The sequence below is a fragment of the Excalfactoria chinensis genome, chromosome 1 (genome assembly GCF_039878825.1).
Source record: "Excalfactoria chinensis isolate bCotChi1 chromosome 1, bCotChi1.hap2, whole genome shotgun sequence".
In the NCBI taxonomy this organism is placed as follows: Eukaryota; Metazoa; Chordata; class Aves; order Galliformes; family Phasianidae; genus Excalfactoria; species Excalfactoria chinensis.
The window spans coordinates 68734585-68751152 of record NC_092825.1 but is presented as its reverse complement, the minus strand read 5'-3'; the positions used below and the strand labels follow the sequence as shown (position 1 = coordinate 68751152).

At 44.1% G+C, this 16568-nt stretch overlaps 1 protein-coding gene across 2 annotated transcripts in view; it reads left to right on the top strand.

The window, feature by feature from the left end:
• Positions 1-16160, top strand: part of DUSP16 (dual specificity phosphatase 16) — a 69043-nt gene extending 52883 nt beyond the window's left edge. For both annotated transcript variants that reach the window (XM_072357337.1, XM_072357328.1), the window contains 4 exons: positions 2334-2497; positions 8393-8552; positions 9225-9348; positions 12025-16160. In XM_072357337.1, coding sequence (XP_072213438.1) covers positions 2334-2497; positions 8393-8552; positions 9225-9348; positions 12025-13201 — 1625 coding nt within the window. In that variant the 3' untranslated portion in view covers positions 13202-16160. The remainder of the gene's footprint in view (positions 1-2333; positions 2498-8392; positions 8553-9224; positions 9349-12024) is intronic.
• The last annotated feature ends 408 nt before the right edge of the window (positions 16161-16568 follow it).

Below are 16568 nucleotides of genomic sequence, written 5' to 3'. Positions count from 1 at the left end.
TGTCCAAATGCTTCTTGAACTCCCTCAGTTTGGAGCAGTGACCACTGCCCTAGGGAGCCTGTTCCAGGGCCTGACCACCTTCTGGTGAAGAACCTTTTCCTAATCCCAAACCTGGCCCTCCCCTGACACAGCTCCATGCTGTTCCCTTAGGACCTGTCATTGTCATAGAATCTCAAAGTTGGAAGGGACCTTTCAAGGTCATCTAGTCCAACTCCCCTGCAGTGAACATGAACTTCTACAGCTGCATCAGGTTCTCAGAGCCTTGTCCAGCCTGATCTTCAGCGTCTCCAAGGATGGGGCTTCCACCACCTCTCTGAGCAACCTGTTCCAGTGCTTCAACACCCTTATTTTAAGAAACAACTTCTTCATATCCAGTCTAAATCTCCTCTCTATTAGTTTGAAGGATCTTGTAGCCCCTCTGTAGAAACTGAAAGGCCAATATCAAGTCTTCCTGGAGCCTTCTCTTCTCCAGGCTGAACAGCCCCAGCTCTCACAGCCTGTCCTCATAGGGGGGGTGTTCCATCCCTTGGATCATTTTTATGGTCCTCCTCTGGGTGCGCTGTAACAGATCCATATCTCTCCTGTACTGAGGACTCTATATCTGGACACAGTACTTCAGATGAGTTCTCACTAGTAGAGAATCTCCTCCATCAACCTGCTGACTGCACTTCATTTGATGCAGCCTGGGATATGGTTGGTTTTTTTGCACTGCAAAGACACATTGCTGGCTCATGTCCAGTTTCCCATCCACCAGTACCTCCAAGGTCCTTTTCAGCAGGGCTGTGCTTCATCCCTACATCCCCCAGCTTGTACTGATATCGGGGGCTGCTGTGATCAAGGTGTAAGACCTTGCACTTGGCTTTGTTGAACCTCATGAGGTTCTCCAGGTTCCACTGCTCAAGCAGTTTAAGTCTCTGAATGGCGACTCATTCCTTGAGTGTGTCAACCATACCACACAGCTTAATATCACCTGCAGACTTGCTGAGGGTACACTCAATCCCACTGTTGAAGTTGTTGATGTATGTGTTAAAGAGCACTGGTCCCAGTACTGACCTCTGAGGAATGCCACTTGTCACTCATTTCCATTTGGACACTGAAACATTGACCATCACTGCAGGTAAAGTTTTGAAACCAGTTTCTCAGCTATTGAACAGTCTACCCATCAAATCCATATCTTTCCAGTCTGAACAGCAAGATCTTACTGGGGACTATGTCAAAAGCCTTACTGAAGTGGCTCATCCCTTGTCCATTGACATAGTTATGCTGTGATAGAAAGCAACAGGGTTGGTCAGGTAGGACCTGTCTTTGTTGAAGCCATGCTGGTTATCTCATAACAACTCTCTTTCTTCTATATGCCTTAGCATAGCTTTCAGGAGGATCATAGAAAAGAGATCTGCTCCCATCATGAGGAAGCTGCAGACTGCCATAAGGTCTCCCCTTGGTCTCCTCTAGTTTGAACATGTTTCACACCAATGGTGCCATTCTGCCACCTGAAAGCCATCACAGGATTTAAATGTATTATCAGTCATTCCAGTTTAGTTTAATGTGGTGGTTTAATGTAGAGGTGAGAAATAATAATGAAAATATCGTGGAGTTGTAGTATGGATAGGGCCTAATGCCTTAACTAGTGGGAACGAAGAACCACCTAGCAGTCAGGGGTGTACAGAGACTCATGATTTGCCAGGGAAGTCCATGGCTGATGATATCATCTTCTCCTGTAGTCCCCTCCTGCTTCAACTCCCACTCATTAGACGGAGAAGACTTGGTGCGCTTTTGAAGCATGAAGTTCCTTGCAGTGTGTGTTGGGTATATTAATTTTTAATCAGCATAGAAAATAAATATGCAGACTCTAAAAGCAAATGTTAATGACCACATTACAATTAACAATTAAGTAAACACAATACCTCCTAAGTGTAGCTCGATTATAGACCTTATATGAGAGAAACAGTTCTTCAGAAAATAGTTTGCTGGGGCAGAAAGGCGAAAGTGCTCGTGCTTTTTGTGTTCCAGGTATTGTGTTTTGTTTTCTTTAAAAAGTCTCAATTCTACACACCTTTTAAAGAGGGAAGAAGCATCAAAAATCTGATGAATTAAGAGATAATATAATAAATTTGCCAACCAGCATGGGAATGCAAAGCCAGGCCTTGCATTCTAATGAATGGTTGTGTGTACTCATGGTACCTATGGATGAGGTTTGCATACAGCTGTACAAGTTCCTCTGTTAAGGCTGCTTTCCCTTTGTGCCTCTCTGTCTCATACAAAAAGTACTGCTTTTTGAGAATCAGTATGGGCACTGATGCATGTAAATAATATATGTACTGTGCCTCTCACAGGTGGATTTGCTGAATTCTCCAGCTCTTTCCCTGGTCTCTGCGAAGGAAAATCCACACTTGTCCCTACTTGCATTTCTCAACCCTGTCTACCAGTCTCTAACATTGGCCCAACCAGGATTCTGCCTCATCTCTACCTGGGGTGTCAGCGGGATGTCCTCAACAAGGTGAGCATTCTGCATGCTGTGCTGATGAGTATGTAATCTCTGTGTCTACCCGTGCCTCTGTCATACTGCATCATTGCAGCTATAGAACATCTAAAGTAGATCTAGATTATAAGAGTGAAAAAATTGCTGGGTAAAGAACTTTCTGGATGGTGGGCCCAGAGAGTAGTGGAGAATAGAGTAAAATGTAGCTGCTGACTGGTCATGAGTGGTGTTCCCCAGGGGTCAGTACTGGGGCCTATCCTGTTCTTTATCTTTATTGATGACCTGAATGAGGGCATTGGGTGCATGCTCAGTAATTTTGCAGATGACACCAAGCTGGGGGTAGGAAGGCTCTACAGAGGCATCTGGGCACGCTGAATAGCTGGGCTGAGGCCAGTGGCATGAATTACAAGATGACCAAGTGCTGGGTCCTGCACTTTGTCCACAACAACCCCAGGCAACTCTATAGGCTTTGGGCAGAGTGACTGGAAGACTATGTAGAGGAAATGGACCTGGGGAATCAAAGAATTACTGATCATGAGCCAGCAGCATGTCCAGGTGGCCAAGTAGGCCAATGGCATTCCAACTTGTATCAGAAATAGTGTTACCAGTTGGAGCCCAGAAGTGATCATCTCTCTGTACTCAGCCCTGGTGAGGCTGCACCTTGAGTACTGTGTTCAGTTTTGGGTCTCCTGTCTCTCCTTCCTCTTGGAGAAGGTGATGGTCATGCCATCCCCAGTAACCTACTAGCAACCAACAGGAAGCTATTATATCTGCTGTTACAGTAGGTCAGGTAGTTTATTGTGTGTAGCATCAACCAGTTTGTTTTGGCATATGTTGAATATTTATACAACTGTATCAGTAGCTCTGGTGACACAAAATAAAGATCATCTGCTTTCCAGTATTTTCTGTAAGTGCTCATATATGTGTTTTTTATCCATGTATAAACCTAAAGATTGGAACTACCATGATAGTCCTATAATTGGATCATTTTCATGAGATCCAATTGACAAAAGGACGTAAAACTATTAGAAACTGCCCAAAGGAGGACTAGAAAGATGGTGTAGAGTCTGGAGGGGAAGACTTACAAGGAACAGCTGAAGTCCCTTGATTTGTTCAGCCCAGAGAAAAAGAGACTGAGGGCAGACCTCATCACTGCCTATAGCTTCCTTCTGAGGGGACTGGATGAGCAGACACTGATCTCTTCTTTCTGGAAACCAGCGACAGACCCTGAGGGAAAGGCATAAAGTTGCAACAAGGGAAGTTCAGGTTGGATATCAGAACAAAGTTCTTCACTGAGAAGGTTGTCAGGCACTGGAACAGACTCCCTAGGGCAGTGACCATGGCCGCAAACTCTCGGAGTTCAAGAAATGTTTGGACAATGCTTTCAGATACGTGGTCTGATTTTTGGTTGGTCCTTTGTGGAGTTAGGAATTGGACTCGGTGATTCTTGAAAGTCCCTTCCAACTTGGGATATTCCATCAGTCAATGATTATTTTTATCAAATTTTTCATGTTTTTTTTCTACTTCTCACTCCATCCCAGTCTTGCTTTTAAAAGGATATTTGGGGATATTCCACAGTTTAAATGGGATCTTTGACAAACAGGCTATCATTTAGAAGGGATGAGTATGTTTAAAGAACATACAGAATTTTTTTTAATACAGAAGACTGTCAGCAGTCTTTGTATATATTTCATCCTTTAAGAGCTTCAGCAACTTTGATGCCAGGCAGCAAGTCAGCAGTTCAGACCTGATTCACTTAAGGTGGATGTCAAAGCAACTTTTCTTACTACAGAAAATGATTTATCATCCTCAGATAAAAGGCATCAGGTAAACTTAATATCAGATGCTTGATGTTATTTGTTTCAGTACATGAATGGTAAGTGTTATCCTAGGTCTGGGAGAGAGGAGGGCCCTTATTTTCCAGTGCGGCCAGGGAAATGCCATAGCATTTGGGGGTATGACTGGAACTCTTGTGCTGTGGTTCTTGAGTGAATAATCCCCAGAGATGAAAGAGGATGTTCCCCTTAGTTGCAATAAGCTGGTTCCTGTGAGTAGATGTTGTGCACCAGCATGGTATGTGTGCCTCATTAGGAAAGCAATCCAAGTGGTAGCAGTGGTCAGGAATTTCACTATAGAACTGGAGGAGTCCAAAACCACAAGTGCCACTCAAAGGCCTGAGTGTGGCAGAGCATTCTATAAGAGAGTAGACACTTGGTGGTGTCTCCCGTGCTGATCAGTGATGTTATGTCAGCATGTGTCCATCACAGCTGCAGCTGCATATACTTCAGAATTAATGTAGGACCCCTGGGAGTTGGTCAGATTTGTACTTCTTCACCTTATAGGTTTTTAATCTGTTTTTAGGACAGATACACATTTTATGATTTCATATCTGCTTGTACAATTTTCTTACATAATATAAGTAACAGGCAGTTCTTCATTCTGAACATGTTACTTGTTCGCTGCAATGAAATAGACTTTAGTGCCTTGGTAACTCATCTCACGCCTTTAGTTTTGGTGGCTGTTAGTGGAAAGACTTAGGTGGCTCCCAACTTAAATGTTGGTACCTTAATTAACCCAGAGAAGCTGTGGGAACAAATGAAGATTTCTGCCTCTCAGAATGCATTTGACATTGTGCCAGCTATTGGTAACTCCAGGTTCCCTGATTTTAATCAGTTTTTTGAGATTCAGCTCAAAGTCAGTGATAGCTAGAGATCAGGACTGTAGAAAGGCTAAGAGAAGAGAGATGCTCCGTGTGGCTTGTGATTTCTGCTGCTCTTCCTTCCATACTCTGCTTTGTGGGTAGCCTGGATACTATACAAGGCTTGTAGGAAGAGCAAGCAGGATGCCTTGCAATACACAGAATGCTCAGAACTACCAATACATGATATGAAAGTTGTGAAGTGAAGCACATTCCAAAGGAAAGAGTGAGAAAGGAAAGAACAGTGATCAGTAGCAGAGCTCTGCCTCCATTATGACAATCAAGAAGGTGGTAAGTGGTTAAATTCGGGTGCTCTCCTTTAGTGACCTTGCTGCTTTTGTCAGTTACTGGGGGCAGTAAGTCAGCGTGGTGTGAAGGTGATAATAGTGCCTTGAATTCAAGTTTAGATTTTTAAAAATACTTCTCTAAAAAAATCAAGTAAGATTCACAGCACTGTAAAATATGGCTGTTTGTGTTGACATTGACATTGCAGTGCTACACGTGAGGTCCCATTATCTCCCTGCTGACCAGACAAGCTGATTTCTCTAAAATCTAAATGCCTCAAATACTTGAAAAAAATCTCTGTTTGCAATTCAGTTGAGCACAATGATTGAAAGACATATATTTTCAGCGTGAGGTAAACTTTTCAGATCTTTTGGAGGATAATCTCTGAGTGTGTGAAGGAGGAAAAATTTATCTTGAACAGATTGTCCTGTAACGTGATCTTTTAGGAACACTGATGCTATTTGCCACTACTACCTCTACTGATAATGACTTTATGCATAGGAAACAAGCAAATGTTTGGGTTCTGTCCTTGAGGAAAATTAATGTTTGCTTCAGAAAATAATTAGGAGAGTGCTTATATTTTTGCTTAACATATTTATTTGTAAATGCTTAACTCTGAAAATGACTGTACCATCCTCTGCAGTGATGAAACACTAAGAACCTCATGGAGTTTCTGAAGTGGCTTTCCAATGTGTTCTTTAATTATTTGGTGGTCAGTGGTGTCGCTTTACCTAAATGTGTGTATTAGCAAAAAGTATACTTTTTTTCACTATTATCAGCTCTTTTTTTTACTGTAGTTGATAGAGAAGCCCATTTCACTTTCTGGGCCTCAGTCTGATATATTGTTGACTATTGGTATCAGATGGTATTGCAAGAGGGCACTTGTTTTGACAGAAGATCTTCGCTGATGTTGAGATTTGTGAAAATAAGACAACCTACAGTCTAATCTGTACGTGAGTGACAGTGTCTTTTCTGAAAATTAGGATGACAGAAAAAAAAGCTATGTTGGGAATGGGCCCAAACAAGTCTCCTGCTTACACTGGCATGCTTTGTACCACCATTTGGGCTGTAAAAGAATGTGTTTTGCTTATACATAACTATTCTGTTGGGTTTTTTTCTTCCAGACCTGGATTTCATTTTTTTTTCCTGGAACAAAGTAAGGTTGTAGGGTGCCATTATTCTTAAGATTCAACATAAAAGAGCATTTACCTTCTTTTCACCAAGTTGTTAATACTAGGATTTCTGGGTCTTCCTTCCATCATAATGCACTTCTTCCTCTTGGGTGCCTTGCAATGAAGATACTGTTGTGTTTATTGTATTATAGCATGTTTCACAAGGAAAGATTGATACTTTAGAACAGAAGGAAGCGTAACTTCTTTCTTTAGTCTTGGTCACAGAGCTGAATACTGACACATTTTTGGGTGTCTCTTTGGCTCAGTAATTTCAGACTTGGTGTCTGCAGCCTTTTCATTCCCATTTGGATAATCAGATTCCAAATTCAACAGCATTTCCCAGCACTTCTCACTGAAAATTTGATTTCAGCTTGTGTATACATATGTGTGTGTGTGTTCAGCCCTTCTACATATACACCACAACATACATGCAGTGTATCTATGTAGTAAACACCACACTGTATTAACTTGCTCTGATTTGAACAAGATAGATTCTTCAGACAGATAGCCACATCCCTGTTTCTCCTCACAAAACATCTTCACGCTTGCAGAAGTAATTACATATGGGGAGGAAGTGAGCAGTTCCACCTCCGGGGTATTATTTGATACTGCTAGACTTCCAGTTAAAATCTGCAGCATAAGAATTGATTTTCTTGCTATTGCTCCTATGGTTTGGCATAATTGTACTTTTAATATAATTGCCGTGAAAGCTAAAGAAATAACTCAGATTGGGTTTGGGGTTTTTTTTGCTTTCTGTGTGTGAGTGTGTGTGATTTAAATAGAAATCTAGCAAAAGATTTCCCCTTATAAGTATCTGTACAACTACTGTCACTGCTTACCATATCGTACTTGTAATAGAATCATGGTTTGATAATGAATACGTTAACTTGCTTACTTTTCTGTGGCAAAGTTCTTAATTGAAGGAGGTTGGGTGGGTGTTTTGTGATGTGGTCTAGCAGTTGTTTCTAGTACTGAGGCACCAAGGTGCCTGCTGCATCAAAGGCTGCTTTGTGGCACAATTCTAAATACAAAGAACACAACAAGGTGCACCATTTGTTTGCTTATTTTGCAACCATGAAAGTCATTTTATTTAAAAGACCCAGCTGATTGCATGCTTTGAGTCATTTCTTGTTCCTGTGACATATCTTGGAGGAATAATGATTGAAAACTGAAATAGGGGCAATCCCAGACCATAAAGCAGACTGTAAAACTGCAGTTAGAAATGCACAGAAGCAGACTACGTCAAGGTATTGGTTCCAAATGAATTTCACGCCTTGCCTTAGAAATAAAGAAGTGTTGGGTACTTGAAGAGGTGACTGCAGGAAGCATCAGTTTGATTTCACATTTCTGATTATCTCTGATGAGATAATCTCATCTGAGATAAGTGATCTTGCACACATGTATTCAGGTTGGCGAACTGCACGTGGGAAATGTTTAAGTAAGTTGTCATTGTGCATGGTGAGAATTTAAACCAAACTAGCGAAGAACCAATTTGATCCTCTTGGAAGTGATGCTTGGTAGTAAGAGGTGGTATTCTGCCATTATTTCTGTTGTTAACTTTGTTCTTCTAGAATTTGCAGCTCGTAGGCTATTTGAACATTCCGGATGTCTTGTTAAAAGTTGTTTGAATAGTCAAAGGCTGAACAGTGTTCAAAAAACAGTGCCTCTTTTTGTTATATACTTTTGAGTTCATTATTTCTTTGTAGTGCTCCAAATATGTTCTTTGACTGAGCTTCTTTTAATCTTTCTTTTTCACAGGAGATGATCCAGCAGAATGATATCGGATATGTACTAAATGCCAGTAATACCTGCCCAAAGCCTGATTTCATTCCAGAATCCCATTTTTTGAGAGTGCCTGTGAATGACAGCTTTTGTGAGAAGATTTTGCCTTGGTTGGATAAATCAGTTGATTTTATAGGTGAGAAGAAACTTTATATTGGCTCTCTAAAGCACTTTCTGGATTACTCTGTGTGTCTGCCTCCTATTTTGGCTGGAAAAGACCTGAATTCTTTCTGGGTGGTATGAAAATACCCTAAAGGATCTGCATACATGATCACCATCACTTAATAAGCACAGAACCAAAGTAACGGGGAGAGTCTGTCACTGTGTGTTCCAGCACTTACAGAACAAAGACACTTCTTAAGAGCACAGCTCTGCTTTCTGGCAACCTGGTAGACGCCTGATATATGCCTGCAGAGAGTGAATTAGAAAATCAGACATACAGATCCTGTCTTTGGCTTTGAGCAGTAAGCTAACAGATGGACTGGCCAAATTGTTTCTGATCTTACATGCAAGTAAAAAAGCAAGTGTTTGTGATGGAGCAGTCAGCTTTCCCAGAAATCTAGACGGGGCTGTTTATGTGCACGTTGAAGTAAATGCAGCATGCTGTAACTGCAGCGCATTTCCTGTGTGTGGTCACATGTTTTTTCTATACTCATTGAGAAAATAAGCGATTGTTGTTCAAAGCTTCCATGAGATCTGTAATTGGCAGCTAATTTTGGAAGCTCTGAACTATACCAAAATAAATAACATTGCTTTCCTTGCAAAGTTTTGATCATGAGATAATGCTGCTGATTTCTTTGGTATACAGAAAAAGCTAAAGCATCAAACGGCCGTGTGTTAGTGCACTGCTTAGCTGGAATCTCTCGTTCTGCCACAATCGCTATTGCATACATCATGAAGAGAATGGATATGTCCTTAGATGAAGCTTACAGGTAAGGAGAAAATTTCCCTTCATGTTAATTCTTGTGTCTGGCAGCCTGTTTTTGAAGTGGTAAAAGGTTGTACGACCAAGTGCAGAAGCAGATATGTTACTTTATGCTGCAGTTCATTGGCCTGTAGGCGTTCTTGCTTTAAACACAGGCTTCCTCCATAGACAAATCAGTGGTTGTGTGCAGACACTGTGCGCCTAATAATGTTCATTTAAAGTGCTGATGTTGGCAAATAAATGAAATTTAAACTGCACGTGTGCCTATGAAGACACAGTTGTATCATACAGAACAGTGTCCTGCAAGCTGAAGAGAGAATGAAACAGATAAAGAATGAGAACTGAGGATATGTATAATCCTGTTTGTGACAAATGCTGGGCTGGATTTATTTACTTCAGTTTGGTACTCGGCAATGTCCTCAAAGAAGCACCTGCAAGTAAAATGTATAGGAATTAAGGAAACAACTTTGTTGCTATAAATCTCCAACAAAAACTCTTGCAGAAGGTATTTTCAGGTATCAGCACTATGTGGGATTAGGGAATTCTTGGGGGAAGCCCCCAATACTTTTTTCCACCTTCAGATCATAGTGTTTCTGTACATGTATTGTGAACGCTACATTCCATGTGACTTGATTGCAGTTTGCTGTGGCTTCTCTGTTTCAGTTGACAAACTTCTTTTTGTTCCTGCGTAGCACAGGAAGCGCTGTCTTCCTTCTTGACAGACCTTGCAGGCAGAGCTGACACACCTCCATTACATGCATCATGCAGAAGCAGTTTGAACACTTGTGCTGGAGCAGCTTGAGAGGAGCTCCTCCCAAATCACTGCTGTGTTTGCTGCCGCTATCTCTAAAAACAGGGATGGGAACAGAAAGATGAACAGTTTTCATGGGATACTTCCTTTTTTAGTTGCTGACGGCATGTATGAGATGCTATCTCTTCCATATAAGAGGTGCCAGAACTGCAAATGTCTGCAGAAAGAAGATTTCTGCCACTGCTCCCCGACCGCTTGGTTAGTGAGATATGATGAAGTAGGTTCGGCCTGTTAAGAAGCAGAGGTGAAACTTCACGGGGACATAGGGAGAGACAGAAGGGATGCACTGCTGGATGCAGATGGTTACTGTGCAAGGCATGAGCTTGCTTCGCTAAGCAGCTGATCTAATCCCAGGCTGAAAGTGAGAGCTGTACAGTACTAAACACTTCTTAAAGACACACACCTCGGTGAACTTTCACTGAGCTTCTTTGTTCTTTCCGTGACACTTTCTCTACATTAAATTCATTTGTTTCTTAGCCAGAAACGTGAACTGACTGTGAAAGATCAATCATCCTTAACCTTAGTTTTTTTTCATCTTTGCACCGTAAATGCTGAACAACTTCTGTGAAGCTTTGACTTTATGTATTTCCTTTGATATGATTTAGTTAGAAAGGTCTGCAACATATTTTGCTTACTGGTTTGGGATCTTTTGCTGGCAAAGCTTAAAAGAGAAATACTTCTTCTAGTTTAATGAAAGGTAGTAGATAAAATGCTTGTCAGGAGCTTCTAAAGAAATACAAGGTGACACTAGAGGTTACCTGAAATAAAAGATCTGATATACACTATTTGCATCTTTTGTTTAATTGGTACAGTGAACTGAACAAGGGGAACAAACATCGACATTTAAACATGTTGCACGTTTCTCAATTAGAAAAGGCAAGCATTTGGAAATGAAGAGTTTTCAAAGCCTTACAAATTGGCAGGGGGGATCAAAGAGACTTTCTTGATGCCTTTTTCCAGTTAGAAAAGCTAGTTTTAAAGTTAAAACTGTCTCATATTTTGGGGTGGTAGGAAGAAGAAGTTGAGGGAATGGGGTTGCACTTCATAGTGGAAGTTTCCACCATCACTGCACCATCTGCTTTTGCAGGTCATAACATCAGCTTGACTATTCACTGCTGTTCAGATGATTAGCAGAAAATAAGAGTGCCCGTTGTGTTCGGAAAGCTTGGTGTCCTTGAGCTTGTTGCAACATCAAAACAAAACAAAAACCAAACAACTTCCTTTTTGTTTTCTGTTGTGTGCTTGCTTGTATTTATGCTCATATATGAGAGTTAGGCTGCTTCCTTCGGAACTGGAGAATAAAAGTGTAACGTGGATTTGGTGATGCTGTTACTCTTCCTGTTGAATGATTTTGTAATGCAGCATTTGCTCATAGTCCTTTTTGATGATCATATCAGCGGTCAATACCAGTGTATGGCAGAAATGACTGGCAGTTGCTGTACAAGGTCAGCTTACATCAGAGCAATCTCTTGTCAAAGGTAGAACAGAATAGGAAGCACTAACAGCATGAAAGTGCTGTTCACAACACTTGAGGAGCTCTTAAATTCAGTCAGAGACCAAAGGTAGCCACGGCACAGTGAAATAAACTGTTTCCTCAAACCTTACTGCAGACACCATAAAGAGGTAAAGTGAAAGCTTTCTCTCCTCCCTCTTTAGCTGCCTTTAGGTAATAAAAAGAGTGGAGAGAATCCATCATTGTCTTGCATAAAAGCTGTTCTCTTTTCCATCCATAAGTAAGTTACCAGTGCTTGTCAGAACCTCAGGCCGAGCATCCTAACAAGTATCCGGCTGCTAACCTTAGGCCGATTGCTCTGAATGTTATTTCAAGTCTGAGCAGCAGGTTCTTAAAATACTTTGTTTTTCCCTTTGCAGATTTGTGAAAGAGAAAAGGCCAACCATTTCCCCCAACTTCAACTTTCTGGGCCAGCTTTTGGACTTTGAGAAAAAAATCAAGAATCAGAGCGGTCAGCCCGGACACATCAGTAAGCTGAAACTTCTGCACTTGGAGAAAAGCGGCGAGCACGTGCTGGTGCCAGAGGGGGGGCAGAGCAGCCTCGCCACAAGCCAGCTCTGCATCACTGCTACCTCAGAGATTGTGGAACCGAAGCCTGCGGACCCTGGGAGCGTGCCATGCACACACTTGCCCTCACTGGAGGACAGCCCACTGGTACAGGGCATAAATGGGCTGCACGTCTCCCTCGATAAGGTAGAAGACAGTAACCGGCTGAAGCGCTCCTTTTCGTTGGATATTAAATCTGTGTCCTACTCTGCCACTAGCAGCTGTGTGACTGCATCGGTGCAGGGCTTCGCTTCTTCCGAAGACACCCTGGAGTACTACAAACATGCGACAGCTTTAGAGGGCAGCAGCAAGCTGTGTCAGTTCTCCCCTGTGCAGGAGGTCTCAGAGCAGACCCCAGAAGCCAGCCCAGATAAGGAGGAAGCAAACCCTCCGAAGAAGCCCCAGAATGCCTGGCAGCTGGATAGCCAGAGCAAACGGCAGCACGTGGGGAGATCCAGCAGTGGTGCAGTCACTCAGCGGGCGCTCCTGTATCCGCTGCACCGCAGTGGGAGCGTAGAAGACAACTACCGAACGAACTTCTTGTTTGGGCTGTCCACCAGCCAGCAGCACTTGGCGAAATCTGCAGCAGGGCTGGGCCTCAAAGGCTGGCACTCGGACATCTTGGCTCCTCAGACGTCGGCCCCGTCCCTTACCAACAGCTGGTACTTTGCAGCCGAGTCTTCGCATTTCTACTCTGCCTCCACCATCTATGGGAACAGTGCTGCCTACTCTGCCTACAGCTGCAGCCAGCTGCCCACGGGCTGTGAGCAAGCCTGTGCTGTGCGCAGGAGGACGAAGCAGGGCAACCGTGGAGACTCCAGGCGGAGCTGGCACGAGGAGAGTTCTTTTGAAAAGCAGTTTAAGCGCAGAAGCTGCCAGATGGAGTTTGGGGAAAGCATCATATCGGACAACAGATCCAGAGAAGAACTGGGGAAGATGGGCAGCCAGTCGAGCTTTTCAGGCAGCATGGAAATCATTGAAGTATCCTGAGGAGCAGTGGACTAGTGTGACTGGAGCGGAGGCGCTCCCCCTCCACGTCCCTGCAAGTCTGAAAAGGACAAACCTTGTGCAGAAGGGGGAGGGAGGAGACGCGGAGCTTTGGTGGGAGCGCAGTGACTAGATTGATAAGAGCAAGGCAACCGGTGAGCATCCGCACGAGGAGACTGAGCCTACTGTTGGGGTTTTCTCCTCCCATCCTGGAGAAGGGCAGAACATTTCAAAGATCTTTCCCTGACGCCAGAAGCAGCTGCGTGCAATGGGTTGCACATCCTTTCAGTGTTTTCAGAAAGGAGACTCTCTTGGTCTCAGACCACGTCTCTGGTTCCACTGAAACACGCTCCTACCCATCAAAGCTAGTTTTATTCTCCCCTTCTCAAGCCCCAAGTCCTCACCGGTGCACCTTAGCTCTGACGCTGAGCCAACCTCTGGAAGGAGACCTGAGGAAAAAGGAGACTGGGAGTGATTCCAAAGGAACCAGGGACTGATCACAGCAAGGCTGCTCTGAAAAGACAATTCAGACACATGTAAATACTGGTGTAACTATTGTTCTCATGGATAGGCTTTAGGTGATTTTCTAGAGAGCTGCTTCAGAGAAGAAACCAGTACCTCAAAAGATAACTAATAAAGTAGGGCTGTATGGCTGCCGGGTGCCGGTAGTCAGTTGGTAAGCAATGTGAACAACTGGCTACATGGGATTTTTTTTAAAGCTGTCTACGCACAAGTGTTTCAGTCGGCCTAGCAGTAATTCTTAAGACAAATGACCCCTGTTTGTGGCCGTTTCCCCCATTATTTTGCAATATAAAATAAGCGGTGTTTGTATTTCTGCTATTAAGCTGGCTTCTGGGAGAGGGGCAGTTTGGCTTCTAAGCAGTAATGGAGCTGTTACCACTTAGGATTACATGCAGGAGAAGTGGCCAGTACAACGCCACAAAGCTCTCTTCTTGCCAGCTGACAATTCAGTGGATGGCTCTGGAAAAAAAGGAGCGGTAAGCTCTGCTGGGCTGGCTTTGTGTTCTGAACTGAGCAGTACCTTACGGGCCCGTTCTCACACCCAGCTCCAATCTGCGTGTGGGATGAGAGATTCATGGTTCTGGTTGTTTTTTTCCTCCCCCACCATCCTCACCCAGACTGAGCACTCTGAGGCAGATGCCCGTTTCAGGTTTGCTGACTTCATTTGAGAAAGAGAGCCTCTGTTCAGCTGTCCAGGGAAAACCGAAGGGGGAACTCCAGAGTCCCATCTCATAACGTGCAGTGAAAGAAACGAGAGCTTGAGAAGAGACAGCTTTAATGGAAAGCCTGCTCACCTCCTCCGCTTGCAGATCCAAAGGAACTTCAGTTTTGGCTGTTGTCCTCAATCTCAGCGTAGGGTCCCGCTTTCCCAGCGTGCCGATGCAGGATTTGGCTGCAATTGCTTCTAGCTGTGCTGCCACGGGCCAGCGTTCTGCTTTCTGAGCTCCACCAACCAAGAACGTGCCAGCGTGTGGAGGTGTTGTTTCCCCACTGCCAGCGAGGTGTTCCGTGGGAGATGAGGCACGGCCTCCTCGTGTTGTTTTTGACAGAGAACCAGCCGCTTCCCCTGCAGCGTGCCATTCTTGAGGGATGTCAGCTGCTGCCATGCGGAGCTGGCAGCGGGCGATGAGTGGGAGCAGAAGCGCAGCACAGCGCAGCGCTCCGTCCTCCCCCTGGTGCTGGGATGGAAGTTGCACAGTGTTAGCTCGGGCTTCCCCGAGGCCCCACAGATATGGGGGGGAAATGTATTGTTTTGTCCAATTGCAGTGCAGGTGGCTGAACACCTTAAATCAGATGCAACAAAAACTTACCCCTAGCCAACAGCTTTAAAAAAAACCAATGGTCTGCGGCAAAGCGAAGCCCTCATTCAAGTCAGCAGCTTGGGACATTATTCTTGCTATTTTTTACTGTAAGTTTAGCTAGTTTGTGACTCAAATCTCAGGTTTTACTGTATTGAAAAGCAGAGAAAAATCTCGCCTTTGTTTTGTGGCTAGGATGTGACAGTTTCCTACGGCGGACTGTATAAAATACTAGCACTGAAAGCTGCAGCAGCGATTAACTTGATCCTAAATCAAGCAAAAGACACACAGAGAGGCAGCACAAGGAGGGGCTGAACCCAGGGGCTGTTTGTGAGGTGTGTGTGAAGTGCAGGAAGAAGGGCAGCATGTGCTGTGAGGCAGGTCATGCTGGGGCTGCTCATTAAACATACTGCCACTTGGTTGTGTGTACGTATCAAGTGGAAGCAATTACACTATGACCGCTTCCAGCATATATACACAGCACGCGTGTGAATATATATACATGGAAGCCATTTAGTTGTGCTCCTCTCAGGCAGATTTCAGTAAGGACCCGTGGCTTTCTTGGATGTAAGTCAGTTGCTGGGTAAGCACAAAGAAATCCCCGCAGGCAGGATCAGAATTTTGCTGGTTTCTGTGATCTCGTGTGAGTGTCCCCACGCTCACGTGAGTGTGTAAGTGTGTAGAGGCCCCATCTCCCTACACACGCACAGTGGTATGCTTGAGTTTTGTTATGTGACTCCTTCTGAGGGATGGAATTTGGATGTCTGGCTCCTTGGCATTTCCAGCGTGCTGCAGTCACTGCAGGCATCAAAGCTATAGGCTCAGAGCATTGGGGGACGGGTGGCTGTAGGAGGAAGCCTTCAATCCAGGTCCCGTGCAGGGTGCCAGCCTGCCTCACTTCTACAGCAGTGTACTGTACCTCAACGAAGCTTGAAACGGTTTCTAGAAGGACGGAAAGCAAAAGGGAGGTGCGAGAGGGGAATGTGTACATGTTCGGTATGAATATAATGTTCTTCGGTGTATGGAAGGTGTTTAAATGGTTCGGAGAGATGTGAGTTTCTCATCTTGTGTCGTGAGCATTACCTGTATGTTATGATGAAATAAAATCAGAAATGGTACCTGTTTATACAGAAGGGCTGCAGAAGAAGCCTGTGTGTGTGTGTCTGGCTGCTGCTTGCCTGCAGCAGGAGTGCCGACAGCAGCCAGGGCTGGTGGGGTGCATCCCTGCTGTGTGCATCCTCTGCAGCTGTGCCTGTTCACACACAGCACAGAACACAGGGCTGTGGCAGCTCCTCACAACGGATGATTTCACAGTCCCGGCTTCTCACACCTGTTCCTGCTTAGCCTTTCCATTCCCCTGAGGAGGAGTAACGGCACTTTCCTTTCTCTTGTCATTTTTAATGCTGGAGAATACGATTGCATGGCAACAGCAGCACAGGCTTTTCTGGAGCAAGTATTTCAGCTTGTTCAATTTACCTGGGATGTACTGCATTTCTTCTTGTCTCCCACACTTCATCCTTGAGCTACACTCGTTCTTGTGATGGTTTCTG